Raw genomic sequence first — 14273 nt, 5'->3', positions numbered from 1 at the left:
TTTAAAATTAAAGTGACAGAAAATATCAAAATTTAAGTTGGTTCTATAATCTTAGGAGTTAAAGATATGTCTAATAAAATTAAATCTCTTAACATGTACAATGTTACTATATATTAACAGCTACAATTTTAAAAAATAGTTGATTGAATGTACTTTTAATTAGATTATTTGGTGGTTTGAAATATATATAAAATTCATTTTAAGAGATTTTTGTAGATCTTTTTCGACATATATATAAACCTTTTTAAATAAATTTTATATATATGAAATTCATAGAAAAATCTAGTTAAAAAGCATAATCACCAACTTTTTGTTCGAAAATCCAAACATTTAATAAATATTGTTAAAGTTTGACTTTTTAGATTTATCTTTAATTTTTTAAATAAAAGATTACTGACGTAGGTTTTCTTTTACTTTTTTTATATTAGATAAGTTTTATAAAAATTTATACATAATTTTAATTTTTAACCACTAGAAAAAAGATACTGTTTATTTAAGTTAAGCAATATATTATTATTATGTTTACTAGAGTTCAAAATTTTTATTATTTACATAAGATAATTACAATCAGCATAAAAAAATATAAAAAAAGGTTAGCTTTTTGTGTAAAAAATGATTAATTTGATAATTTTATAAATTTAAGGGACTAAAGTGACAACTCAAACTCGTTGACCATTTCACCCTCTAAAAATTCAAAATCAAGCCACATTTTTGACAAAAAATAGTCAGAGGGACCAAATTGAGACAAAAGCTAAAATTTAAGGATACTAAAATAGAAAAATAAACTTGGGGAACTAAAGTGATTCTAAACGAAAATTTAAGGGACCAAATATAATATTTACCTTAAATATTTTTTGTATTACATAATTTATAAAAAAAGAAAAAAGAAAAGCTATAAATGTTAAATATTATATTTAAATAAAATTTTAGTAGAATTTTAAATTACTAGAAGTAGTTGTGGGGAGATTCTTAACAGAACAGACTCTAGAGAGTAAAATAAAAGGTACACGAGATATGTGAAAGACTAATTATGTTATGTTCAAACCAAATTACTTAATAAGGGAAATTTTATTACCTGTCATACCTATAAGATTAAATACAACTATATACATAATTCAAAGTGCAGAATCCATTTAACGCCTCAAAAAGATGATGAAAGACACATTTTGACCATCAATCCTTTGATGTTTAATGAAATTTTATAATTCTTTGAAGAAGGGTTGGAAAAATCCACTTGCAATTTTTCTCTTTTTAAAAGAAAATTAAAAAAATGTAAAAAATGTATAGGAAAGCAGAAAAATAATCAACTGAGTGAGAGATTATCGTATGCAATAAATAGAGAGCATAGGATAACATTTCAGGGTCATCGCTAAAAATTTCTGAGTCTTTGACACAAGAAAAATGATCACTCAAATATAACAAACTAACAGTAACAGGAATGGAATCCAACAGAAATGTCATTCTCCGACAAAATTGTCACTTATGTTTTAGACACTATCTAGTACTTGATAGGAGCAATAATGTCGAGTTGTGCACCGAGCTTCTCCTCAGCAACCTTCTCAGCTTTTACTCTCAGTTTCGTCAGTTGCTTCTTCCTCTCATACGTTGCCTGAGCTCTCTCCTTTCTCTTCTTCTCCAGCTCCTAAAATAAACAAGCATGGAAAAACAATCAGTAACAGTAGCAGAATGAGTACTACATAAATTTTATCCCATTTTAAGTCATGCAGTGATCAACAAGAGAACCGAACTGAAAGATTTGCCTTCAGAACCAGATTATAGTACTTATATCATGGAATCAAAATGATAGTAGATGCAACTGTGAAATGGACCGTCATGGCATTCACCAGTGTAGCTCAGAGCATTAACAAAGCCATGTAAGAATAAAATAAATTTTACATCTTCAATGGGAGAGCATAAAATAATGGCAATCAAGAATGGTGTAGTGTACGTAATTAGCTCACTGCCAAATATTCGGAACTTCCAGAAAACTTCACATGTGACGGGTAGTTTAAATTAGGTGGAAAACATAAAACCAACAGAAACAAATGTGTAGGCGCTACTAAAACACTCTACACTCTCCAAATCCCCAAATTCAAGGGGAACAAAGCAGAGGTCATCATACCAAGAGAAAGTAGGATTGTATTGTACACTTACCCTAATAGTATCATAGTGGTTCCATCCAACTTCTGATGACAGTCTACCCAGCAAACAGTACTTATGGCCAGCTTGAAGCCTCAAAACCCTGATTATGAAAAGAGGATTTAGTTGGAAAGATAAAAATGGTTACACCACAATTATTTGAAATCATAGAAATCAGCCACAAACTCACTTGAGCGCATCAGGAATAACCATCCTCTTCATCTTGTCATATGGTGGTGGTACTCCCTCGTACACCTTCAAACGTGCAAGTGCGGCTGCTCCTCGCTTAGTCTTGTGCGGGATCATCCTAGGAATATAGGTCAAGAAGCAACATAAGCATTTAACCATTTCAAGCAGAGTTAAAACATAAACATCAGTAATATCATAGTTGATCAATGATCTCAACACTAACTACATCTATCTCTACTAGTTTTTGATAAGATTTCCATGTCACAATCTCCTAATCAAAAGATATGTGAAAATCATGGATACCCGTACCTGGCAGGTGCCACCATATTAACCCATACATGAATAAACAAACATAACATAAATCCATAAACACATGTTACTTACAAGGTTCATTTCCCATTATCAATATTAGGAGCCAAACATCTCAAACCGTTCTTCAACAAAATAAAGAGTTGATATCAATATTATATTATATAATATGCAAACATATAGATACTCAAAAAACTCCATGCAGATACAGGGATGTCTAATATCAATATTGGCATACTTCACTTCAACACTACTCCAATCAAAAGATTAAACTTTTCACATAAATACCAAGTTGCACAGTCCAAGAAACTATTGGCTCATTATACATGTTGCGTAGACACAAGTGGAAGCCAACGAAACTGGGCCTATACTTGACCACAAAAAACTAATTTGGCATTTTAAGAAAGAACTTAAGTACAGTATGACTCATAGAAGGGCGAGTATTACCAAATGTTAGTCCAATTAAAATAATGGTTCGGAGATAACTAAATTACAAAGAATTTTTACTCTTTTTGTATAATAACTGCAGTTTTATTTACATTATTATAAACAAGAGTAAAATTTAAATGACTAGCAAAAGAATCAATCTTGAAAAAACTATTGTCTTCTCAAAAGAAACAATTGTTAATCCTAAACCGTAATTGGAATCATCAACTGTTGCACCAACTAAAGAATCACTTCATGTCATTTGACAGCATAAACTGACAGAAGCTAGTAAACAAATGTGAGAAGGATTTATCTATACATGAACTTATCATTCAGGACACCACCGTGCATCATCTTAATTGCAAAATTACATACTTCTAAGTAAATACTAATATTGACGAAAAGTTGTTTTATTTCTGAGCTTTACTTTGTGCACAAAAAAAAAAGTACGTTATTTATTTATTCAACAAAAAAAATCAATTTTTTTGCCATCACCAAGTACCCCCACCACCAAGCTATCCAAGTTTGATCCTGTACTGATTCAGTCACAATCTAGCAACCTTAACATCTAAAGAACATCCGAGTTGAAAATAATCCAAACGAAATAATAGTCTTAGCGACATTCATACAATTACAACAAAAAATTTCAGCACCATACGTAATACATAAAGACAATACATAAATACTCACGAAATCAAACATCAAAAGAAGTAAATCATCAAGCAGGTTATTTACGGGGTAAAAATCATTCTAACAAACAAAATCCACATTTTCACATCAAACCTACACAAAACACCAATATCAAGACACAAGTACAAAAAAGAGAGCACAAAAGAAATTTAAAAAAAAATCAAGACATACCCACGAATAGTTCTCCAGAGAATCTTGGAAGGAGCCCGGAAGTGAATGGGCCCATGAGAAGGCTTCGTGTTCATCCGCTTACGGAGAAACCTCAAGTACTTCATCTTCTGGCGCACCAACCCACCTGAAAGGCAGATTTCCTCACATCGAACAACCACCACTCTCTGACCGTTCAAGAGCTCCTTGGCCAAAATGGAGGCCAGCCGGCCCAGCATGTGGTGCCTGGCATCCACCACCACTCTCTTCGCGCAGATCCCTGAACCGGATACCATTTCTCTCCCTCTCTTCTCTCTCCCCTACACACACACACACAAACACAAAGAGGCGCAAAGAATCGGGGTAGCGACGATAAGAGATTAGGGTTTTTCAGGGGTTGGGTATTTATATTTGAGTGAGTTTTCGGGTAGGAGTTTGAGTTTGGGCCTCTCAGGCAGATTTGGGCTTTTGGGCTGAAGCCTATTCACTGAAGAATTCTTCAATTCAATTTAATTGAAGAATTAAATACAATTTACCTCCATGTGTTAATAAAAAATGTAAAAAAAATTCTACGAGAAAATAAAGTACAATTTACTCTCCTGTGATATTAAAAATTATGCAATTTACTCCCTCCAAAGAAAGGTAAATTATATTATTTTTTAAATCACAATGGAATAAAGTGCATTTTATTTTTTCACAGGATCTTTTTGCATTTTTTCATTAATACAGAAAATTGTATTTAATCGTTAATTGAATTAGGCAATTCCATAATTAAATTTTTAAATAATATAAAATTTATCCACTTTATTTTCAAATTACTATCCTTCATGGCACGCTTTCCTACATACATATAATAAATAATTTTATATATTTTAAAATATATTATAAATAAGAAAAAAAATATAACCAACAAATCACACTTTACGAAAAAAAGAAAGAAACAAACAAAACCAACTTAAAGTATTTTCGTTAGACAATAAAAAACTTGGTGTAATGGTGTTAAAATGAGGCGGAGTCACTTTTGGAAAAAAAATAATAATTATACTTAATTTATAATTTTCTAATTAGGTATATAATTGTTATATTTAAAAATTAATGTGATTGTGTCAATAACCGTCATTTATTAGTGTAGAGGATCTTTCTTTTTTATACTAGCCGTTGTAGCACGCCATCTCTGCGTGCATACACGCACGCCATCCCTGCGTGCATATAATAAATAATATTTTACGTTTTAAACTATATCATGAATAAAAAATATATATATATAAACCAATATGTTATATTTCTTAAAAGAAAGAAAGAAACCAACAAAGAAAAAAAGAAAATCAACTTAGGGGTATAATTGATATAACGATAAAATATGATATATTGACTAACAATTCTAATATATGATGAATTTTAAAAGAAATGCATTTTGTTCTAGTGGTATTGAAATTATAGCGATAAAATTCATATACATTATGTTAAATATTCATTTACAAAAAAAATTTCAAAAATGTACTAAATTATTGATTAACCTTGATTATTAGATAATATATACCAAAATACCATATTTTGATATAATCTAAACTAAAATATGATATATTGACTAATAATTCTAATATATGGTGAATTTTGAAATAAATGCATTTTGTTCTAGTGGGAATTAAAACTATAACGATAAAAATATATGCATTATATTAGATATTTATTTATAAACAAATTATAAAAATATACAAAATTGTTAATTAAGCTTGATTTTTAGATAATATAAACTAAAATGACATATTTAATATCATCTAAAACTAAAATATAAGATATTTGAGAATTCTAATTTATGATAAATTTTAAGTATTTATTTCCAAAAAAGTATCAAAACTTACTAAATTGTTGCTTAGGCGTGTTGTTCAACAATATAAATAAAAATACAATATTTTATATTATATAAAATTAAAATAATTGATATATGTTTGAAATTTTGAATATAAACTTGATATATTATGTACTCAAATAATTTTTATAACTAAAAAATTAAAAACATAGGTGCAAGATCAAGCTCTAATACAAATCGGCTCGGCTCAACTTGCACCCCGAGTCCAAAAAATGGCTATCATTTATTACTACTTTATCTGGAAAAATATATTCCCACCTATATTACGTAAATTACACTTTAGTCCAATAGGAAAGGGAGTTCAAAATTTTTAGTCATTTACTGTATACATTTCTAATTAGTTTCAAAATTGAGAAACCTTGAGACATTTAGTCCTATGCTTTACAGAATTTTCAAAATACTTCCAAAATATACAAAACTCACCATATTTACTCCCATAAATTTTGTAAAATAGAAGAATAAATACATCAAGATTTCTCAACTTTTAGACCATTTTGAAAATTCTATAAAGTAGAAGACTAAATATGTCACATTTTTTTAATTATGGGACCGTTTCAAAAATCTCAAAAAACAGAGAATTAAAAATGTTGAACCCCTATCTCATAGGACAAAGAATGTAGTTTTGCAGACTATATTAAGATTGCTAAATTGAAATCGAAGAGTAATAAACACAATCATACAATATCCAACATAAGAAACAAAGAATTACATAGAGACATCTATCTTGGAAATAAAGAGCAATAGAGATAAAAGAATGTTCAAACGAGCAGTTGAAAGCTCTTCTCATATGGGCAATGCACATCATAGAGGCATAGGTAAAATAGATAAACTTTTGTAAAGCATTTTGCATTCGCCAGTATGTGTCTACCATCCAACAAAGTTTCAACCATAAAAGCCAAATGAACAGAAAAAACGCCACAGTTTGAGACCTGCAGGAAGCGTAATGAAAGAACCCGACCATGTAAAAACTAGTACATGAATTCCAGATTCCAGTATGTTTAGAAGTGACACTAAAACTAAAAGAAAGTTAATTATAAGACTGAAGAGTTAAACTACCAAAGCCAGGCATTGTGCAACTTGACAGTGAAAATGTATGTTCATATCCTCCACTTCTTTTGGATGGAGAGCTCCAGTATTGCGGTCTCCATCCATTCTTACAAAGTATACAGCGGAAAACAAGAAAATGAGAAGCATGGCACAGAAAGAGCAAAATCCCACCAGCTCGAATTGATATTGGCTTCAGTTTCAAGGTTTTGCAGAAGACTGGTCGTTTGATTACATGCTTCCCAGCAAGCTTGAAATATATCAAGCTTCCCTGTAGAAATTTGCACAAGGAAAGAGAGCACTTCCGATGCAAACAAACTATGGTGTATATTCAAATGGTTGTGGGGGTGCAGGTTCTTCATCAACTGCCATTGCTGAGGCTGCACTCTGCTGGCCAGTGGCTGATGCACCAGCATTTGATGCTGTGGACGAGGGTGCATCAGTAAGAGCTAATACTTCAGGTTCACTTGGACGAAGATCTTTCAACAGAACAAATCCTGAGGGTGCCGACTTCACTGGCACGTATCTAGTATCTTCAAGAAATTTGATGAATTTTTCTTGGGCAGGAACCACCCTAGCAGGGTTGGTTAATATTTCGAATGAAGGTTCAGGTTCAGTCTTCTTCTCTACAATATTTTCAGGCTGACAAAAAGAACACAGTAAAGCTCAAAATCAGCAATTGTGTCAGATCACTATTGAGCTGTAGGGCAAAAAAATGAACTTCCTCAAGCGTCAAACTTTTCTTCTTTCAATTGTGACAAAAATTGTAACTTTGCATCATTGCTATTGCATTGCAGGTACATGTTTCATAATGTCAATGCCCCATGCCCCACATACAAAGAATAAACATGCAGAGGCATGGCCACCAAGTAATACAGCATCAATATCCCAAAGGGGCAAGTAGAAGGAAAAGAGTAAAGAATAGAAATCATGACATCATATATAACTCGCAGAGAAGTCTGACCTGCACGGAATCCCCATCCTTGTCACTCATTTTCCCCTTTCCAGAACTTGGTTCTGCCTTCTCGACATTTGTTTTCTCAGCTTCTTTCTTACTAGCCCTGGCCTTGGCTCTTGCTGATGTTGATAAAACTGCAGTAGGTAGCTTAACAGCTGATGTAGTGCTCGGTACAGTAGTAGGCTTTGGGTACTCGAACAATGATGGCTTTGCGTGTGATAGGAACTCAAACTTGGGCACTTTCAGGTCATAATTCAAACCAATAAAAGCAGTGGGTGAAAATGCCAGACTAATGAAATATATAAGTGGGTACCAGTACCAAAACTGACTGAACACAGCCAGACCAACAACTGCTGTAATTTTATCGTGCTTTGTTTTTGAAAGTAACTTGATTGTTACATTCCTCCCACCAGCATCAAGGATACCAGAAGCTAAAATTGCACCCATCTTGCTCATGGTGTCTTCATGTTTATCCAGGATTATTTTTTCCAGTTGCCGCCTAAGCATAAAGGAAGGTAAGCTGAAAAGATATCAAAGATAAGCCACGGGCAAAATTCAATCAGATTAATACCTGAATGCACCGACACGAGAATCACTGGCTTCACTGATCTGTACCATCACCATTGCCATTGAAATTAGAGCACCTTGACGAACAAAGTCAACAACATCTGATGTCAACGGCTCGAGCAATGATATGGCCTCACTAAGACCAGTACCTGCACATGAAATTCCAACTGCCAGTGCGGCACCATACCGAACATGTGGATTATAGGACTCGGATAATAGAGACACAATTCGAGGGGTCTGCATTGATGAAGTAGAGAGAGTAAAAGATAGTTGTATCAGAAAAATAACCAGTAGATTAGCTTTCCAAGAAACACAAAAGAAAAGGCACCAACCTGTTCTGGATCAGAATACAGAACAAACCCAAGGGCAAGAACTGCAGTCCGTCTGACATCATCACTCACATCTGACACAGCAAAGTGCAGCAGTTGCCGTATGGCTTTATTGTTTGCTGTTCCCCTGTATGCCAATGCCAGAGCATACATTCCTCCATAACGCAATATAGGATCTTGGTCCCGAGTCATTTGCTCAATCAGTGTGTCTGCTTCTTCCTCTCTTCCATAGACTGTAAGTGCAATCCCCAATGCTAAACCCCTGTTAAGATGTTATGGCCAGGAAAAAATACTGAGGAACAGAAGATAGGTGAAGTCATTTATCCCTGGCCTCAAATGCAAAATCCAGTGTTACCTAATAATCTTCTCATGCTGTGTCTCATGTGCATAAGCAAGCATTTCACTAGCTTTCTCACTTGCGGTTCCAACCATCAGTAAACCCATACTAATACCAGCAGCTTCACCAGCAACCGCACTGTCTGTGTAAAGCACGTTTTTTATGTCGTCAAAGATGTCGTCATCAGCAGTGCCCAGAGCTGCCAAACCAAGACCCAAGCAAGCACCATGCTGAATCACCTGCACACCATTTGATACCCTCCAGCATTAAGCAGTGGTAAATGGAGAAACAAAGGGGATCAGTAGAACAGTATCACTTGAAACCAAAGGACAGACCTCGACATTAGTACTACGCAGGCTCTCGCGAAGAAATTGTTTGATGCCCTCCCCATGGTTTGCATGGATTAAACCAAGAGCATATAATGCTCCACCTTCAGAGTATGGACTACCACCACCACCAGCCCCACCTTGCGGTAAGTAAGGTGCCATGAGTGATCTCCCTTGCTGCAGATGACCTCTGTGAATAACCCCAAGTCCTGCAGTTGCACTAAACTTAGCCCAATTTGTCGCCCTACTCAGCCAGTCCTGATAATCCAGATATACAAAATTAGTTGAGATAATGCAGAATAGGGAACAGGTAATAATGGAAAGCAATATAACTCGGCCAGTACCAGATTCTCACGCAGAAATGTGTCCACAGTTGTTCCTGCGTGCATAATAGCATTGGCATATATAGTTGCGCTGTGGCAGACACTATTTCTCATCTCAACAGACTGCTTTATTGTCTTAAGAATGAGAAGATCTGATCTGAAAGAAAATAAGAAAGCTCATCAGACTTTTAGCCACTTTATGTAAGATTTAAGTGAAACTGGTTAGATCCATTGATAAGAAACATCAGGAAGGAATACAGCCTCACCTGTTATGACTGTATAAGAATTGCAGAGTCAACTGTATAGAAGTCTCGCCAGACAAAATCCCTCTTATTTTTGTCAACCTCTCAGCATAAATTGCTTCACTTGGATCAGGAATTGTTGCATTACCATCTGCTTGAGTTCCATCGGTCATCTGAACATCTTCTGATATGACAACATTTCCACTTTGCACAGAATCCGGCTGAGGGGACCCTGAATGCACAGGCTCTAAAGGCTGTGACTTAGCACTGGGAAGCCGATCTCTCACCTTCAAAAGGAAAGCTTGGTGTTCATTCTCCACCAGATCAAATGCTATTTGAAATGCCAACAGCGCATCATCCACATTCTCTGATCGTAACAGTTTCTCCAATATGCTTGCAACACCCTCAGGCTCATCCAAAAACATTAGGCGCTGGCAAATGCTCAAAAAATCAGGTGATGGCAATTGCTGATATACTTTGACAAGAAGACGGAGCACCTGTGAGAAGTGAAGGATCAGAGTTCAGTTTCAATGTCATTTTTTGGGGTAAGTGGAGAAAACTAGACTGGGCCTCTGTAAGTTGACAATTAAAAATATGTCTCCATATTTTCTTTTTATATTTATTTTTATTTTTCCCTGATTTTTTTTCCTTTTGTGGGGTGGCTGACCTATGACAATATATGAAGCAGACTAAGGCACTTAGTTAGATTAGTAACAAAACCAAGGGACCACATTAGAATGACTGAACTAATAATTAAACATGGAAAGAGGGGTGTGTATGACATGATCTAATACCAAATATGCAGAATCAGACCCTAAACATCTTTCTAGCATGATTTTTCTAAATCGCTCAACGATTTTGGTCTGTACTAGCAACATTAGGCCTAATAATTGAAAAACTGGACATATCTTCATAGAGGACTAGTCACATATTCATCCAAGCATCACAGATCAGTTGGTTAACCAACCAGATTTACATTAACAAAGATTAAATATCGAAAAACACCCAACCTACCATGCATGTATACCCAAAGCCTTAAGTCATTTGAAATCAGTTTAGATTGGACCAAATCCACCATTACTCGTCACATATTCAACTGATCAAGTAACACAAACAAATGTAAAAATCAATAATGAGGTCATTTCAGTAAAAATACTAAAACTAAGGATAGAGATACACTCTGAATACAAAAATGTAAATGTGGAGTTCTAGTTCCCTTTACTACTTCTAAACCCCTTGATTTAGATGTCGTCTAGAATGCATTAAATGTTTTACTCGAGGGTTCTACATACGAGTAGCAGCTTGTTAGGCTAATACAAGGAAGGTGGCGAACATCATTCAAACACTTCCCAATGAGTTGTCTGATAAGATACTACACTATTAAGGTAGAAGTTTACTAGCTCATGTTAAAAGGTCGGAGGGAACATGATCATGAAAGTGCTAAAGGAGTTCACCTCAAGACGATACTCTCTTCGGTTGACAAAGGAATGGGAGACATCAATGCAATAATTAATAGTAGCATGAACATTATCACTCCTTATAACTGCTTCCTCAAGCTTATCCAACCGTCTGCACTCAATGGCCATTCCTATAGCTTGTTGATATTTTCCATCTGCTATACATCTGCAGAAGAGGTAGAAAACGCAACATATTAGCTGACGAAAACACATTAGTTCTATGTTTGGCAACACAAAGAAAGTTCACATACTTATCAAGCATTCTCTCGACAATTGCCTCCAACCTAGGGTCAATCACTGCTGATTCATCATTTGCCTCAGCTGCTTTAGCCTTCAGACTGGCATATTCATCAATTGCTTTGGCTGGGAGATACACAACAATAAAAATACAGCTCCAAGCATAGCAAGCAGACTTTATACAACTTTTTTATGTATTATGCGCCTATGAAGTGGCCACTCTCATTCATCGCAACAAAGCAGAGTGCTGTAACACAACTGATCACAATTTAAAAAGAAAGATGGAAAAATAAGTTCTTACCAAGAAGTGTATGCACATAGTCTGAATCCTCTGACACATCAAATTGAGGACCAGCTCCCAGGGCGTATGATAATGAGTCATTAAGTTCACCCAGATAATAGAAAACCTGATGAGAGAGTCGATGAATGTGTTAATGATAATACGAAATTTTCAACTAGACAATAATTAATGATTCTCCACCAATCTCATCAGATTCAGTCAAGAGATAATTCCAACAAATAAAGGCCCAACTCTAAAAATGTGCTAGATGTGTGCCATAGAATCAAATAGAACCAGCAAGGTAACAGAGAGGCTGTCACCACTTAACAGACAACTAGATGTCATATGTGAGGAGAAGATACTCTCAAGTCTCAACCCAAAATATAGCAAGAGTTGTATGGAATATAAATATGCATTTCCTTACCTGCATGATACAACATAATAATACCACCTACTATAGTACCATTAACATTATTGAGATGAAATCATGAAGCATATGAATACTATAAACAGATGTATTGTTCCAGTCGGCTAAACTACAAGCATGAACTGTTCAAGCCAACAGTGCCTACAGTGAGTTTGAAATCCAGAAACATGACTTACACCACTTAACCAGTCAAGCTACACGTTAAAAGAGTCGAGTGCAACCAGGCACCACATGCCGAGAGCCAAGGTTTGATAAGAAGCTCAATTAAAAATTTCCATATAAGATAGATAGTTCTGATGATGCTTACATTCACAATGAAACTTAGATGTCTTCTGTGAATTAAGTATATCATTAATCTTGAATTAACTTAAACATCAATAACAGCATTTTCTTCCTCCAAAATACATAACAAGGACTAGATGTTAAGATTTTGATATGCCCATGTGGGCCATGTCATAATGCAAATGGAAACTAGACCTCCTTTTCCAGTACGTTTAGGTTTGTTTTCACATGACTTCCATAGAATATTTCATTCTCATACATCTGGTTGTACAACCCCTACTCCCGAAAAAACAACCATAGCAAAGTTGGACTACATGAAAAAGGGAAAGTCTTAATTAAGCTAATATCTGAGTCTAGAAACTTCCTTAAAGTTGCATTTGCTTCAGCTCCAGTTCTTTTGAAGTAGAAAATCTATAGCCAAAAGTGTGAATCTAAATATCTAAATAATTTTGCACCCTGCAACTGGAAAGCATCAACATATGATACGAGGCAAAAGTTAAAAAATAATGAACATGCTTAACACTTAAAGCAGTAAACATAATCTTTTTTTAAAGGGCTGGAGTTCATATGTCTTGAGATACTGGAGTGAGAACCTTCATTCTGTTTCATTTCCTCACTTGAAGATGGTTTTAGAAGAAAAATGCTCATTAGAAATAGAACATCAACAAACTGTCAAAAGGAATCCTTTCTATTAATGATTGCCTAAATTACTGAATGGACAAAGTCAACAATGTGAAAAGATCTCCTTCAGGGTTATCATAAGGCATGCATGCTTGTTATGAACTATATTCCATAAAATAGAATAATGTGAACAAAAAACAAAATGGAGGGAAAAGCCCTGACACATCCTCAATATAACCAATTACAAAAAGTTACTTTTCGTTCCAGAGATGTCATAAAAACCTTGAGCAAGTCATCTATACAAAGATGAACTCATGGATGCATGAAAAAGAAAATACTTCAGAATTTTCCTGATCAGCAAAAGCTTCTGAAAAGTATTGGGCCTATTGGCTCAGAAACTTGATATTGAAAAGGGTAACCACCCACATAACTATCTTAAAACTACTCAGAACTTTTGTTCTAGAATGATCTTGAAACATGACAATAATATATTTCTCCAATGCATTCAATGTTCTGTAAGGTCTCAAGCAACTAAAATCAAGCTCACACAGAGAAGCAATACAAGACTCTCCTATACAAACAAAAGAAGAACTAAACAAACAAAGAATTACCTTGGAGACAAGCAAGGCAGCAAGTTGCCTCTGGTCAAACTCTTCATCTTCATACAGACTTTCTCTGCATGAATAACGAGAGTATATTATTATACATTTAATAGTCAAGTTTACAAGCAAGAGACTTATAACCCAATTGCATAAATGAAGTTCAAAGACAAATTACAAAAAGAAGAATGCATGCATAAATATTAGAATCTCATAATAGGATACATAATGCAAAGTGAGTAAAAATCTCCAAATGGACGAAGCCCACCAAAAAAAAGAAAGTTTAATCAAGGAATCCTTAAACAAGTGCATGATAACCTAATTCTAATACATGTTTTTATCCAAGAAAGAACTTAAAGATACAAATAACGGCAAGAACACTAATTAAAACTTGGAGTCTCTATTCGATTTGAATAAGCCCTATTAATCACAGTAACCCCCCCCCCCCCCAAACCCAAAAAAAAACGGCTCGTT

At 34.5% G+C, this 14273-nt stretch overlaps 2 protein-coding genes across 2 annotated transcripts in view; both read right to left on the bottom strand.

Moving 5' to 3' along the window:
- On the bottom strand, positions 1320 to 4288 carry LOC105158661 (60S ribosomal protein L13a-4). The gene is made up of 4 exons (XM_011075486.2): positions 3925 to 4288; positions 2330 to 2446; positions 2155 to 2242; positions 1320 to 1642 (listed from the first exon to the last, which is right to left on the bottom strand). Exons 1-4 carry the CDS (start codon positions 4194 to 4196, stop codon positions 1499 to 1501), a joined length of 621 nt encoding a protein of 206 aa, XP_011073788.1. The 5' UTR covers positions 4197 to 4288; the 3' UTR covers positions 1320 to 1498.
- LOC105158660 (26S proteasome non-ATPase regulatory subunit 1 homolog A) overlaps positions 6589 to 14273 on the bottom strand; it is an 8789-nt gene continuing 1104 nt past the window's right edge. The window contains exons 2-13 of the mRNA XM_011075485.2: positions 13812 to 13875; positions 11892 to 11997; positions 11605 to 11716; positions 11351 to 11519; positions 9921 to 10393; positions 9676 to 9811; positions 9341 to 9589; positions 9024 to 9244; positions 8672 to 8930; positions 8344 to 8576; positions 7779 to 8271; positions 6589 to 7456 (exon numbers count right to left, since the gene is read on the bottom strand). Coding sequence (XP_011073787.1) covers positions 7133 to 7456; positions 7779 to 8271; positions 8344 to 8576; positions 8672 to 8930; positions 9024 to 9244; positions 9341 to 9589; positions 9676 to 9811; positions 9921 to 10393; positions 11351 to 11519; positions 11605 to 11716; positions 11892 to 11997; positions 13812 to 13875 — 2839 coding nt within the window. The 3' untranslated portion in view covers positions 6589 to 7132. The remainder of the gene's footprint in view (positions 7457 to 7778; positions 8272 to 8343; positions 8577 to 8671; positions 8931 to 9023; positions 9245 to 9340; positions 9590 to 9675; positions 9812 to 9920; positions 10394 to 11350; positions 11520 to 11604; positions 11717 to 11891; positions 11998 to 13811; positions 13876 to 14273) is intronic.

The sequence above is a fragment of the Sesamum indicum genome, linkage group LG3 (assembly GCF_000512975.1).
Source record: "Sesamum indicum cultivar Zhongzhi No. 13 linkage group LG3, S_indicum_v1.0, whole genome shotgun sequence".
NCBI lineage: Eukaryota > Viridiplantae > Streptophyta > Magnoliopsida > Lamiales > Pedaliaceae > Sesamum > Sesamum indicum.
The sequence above is the reverse complement of the archived record's forward strand: the minus strand, read 5'-3'. Positions and strand labels throughout refer to the sequence as shown.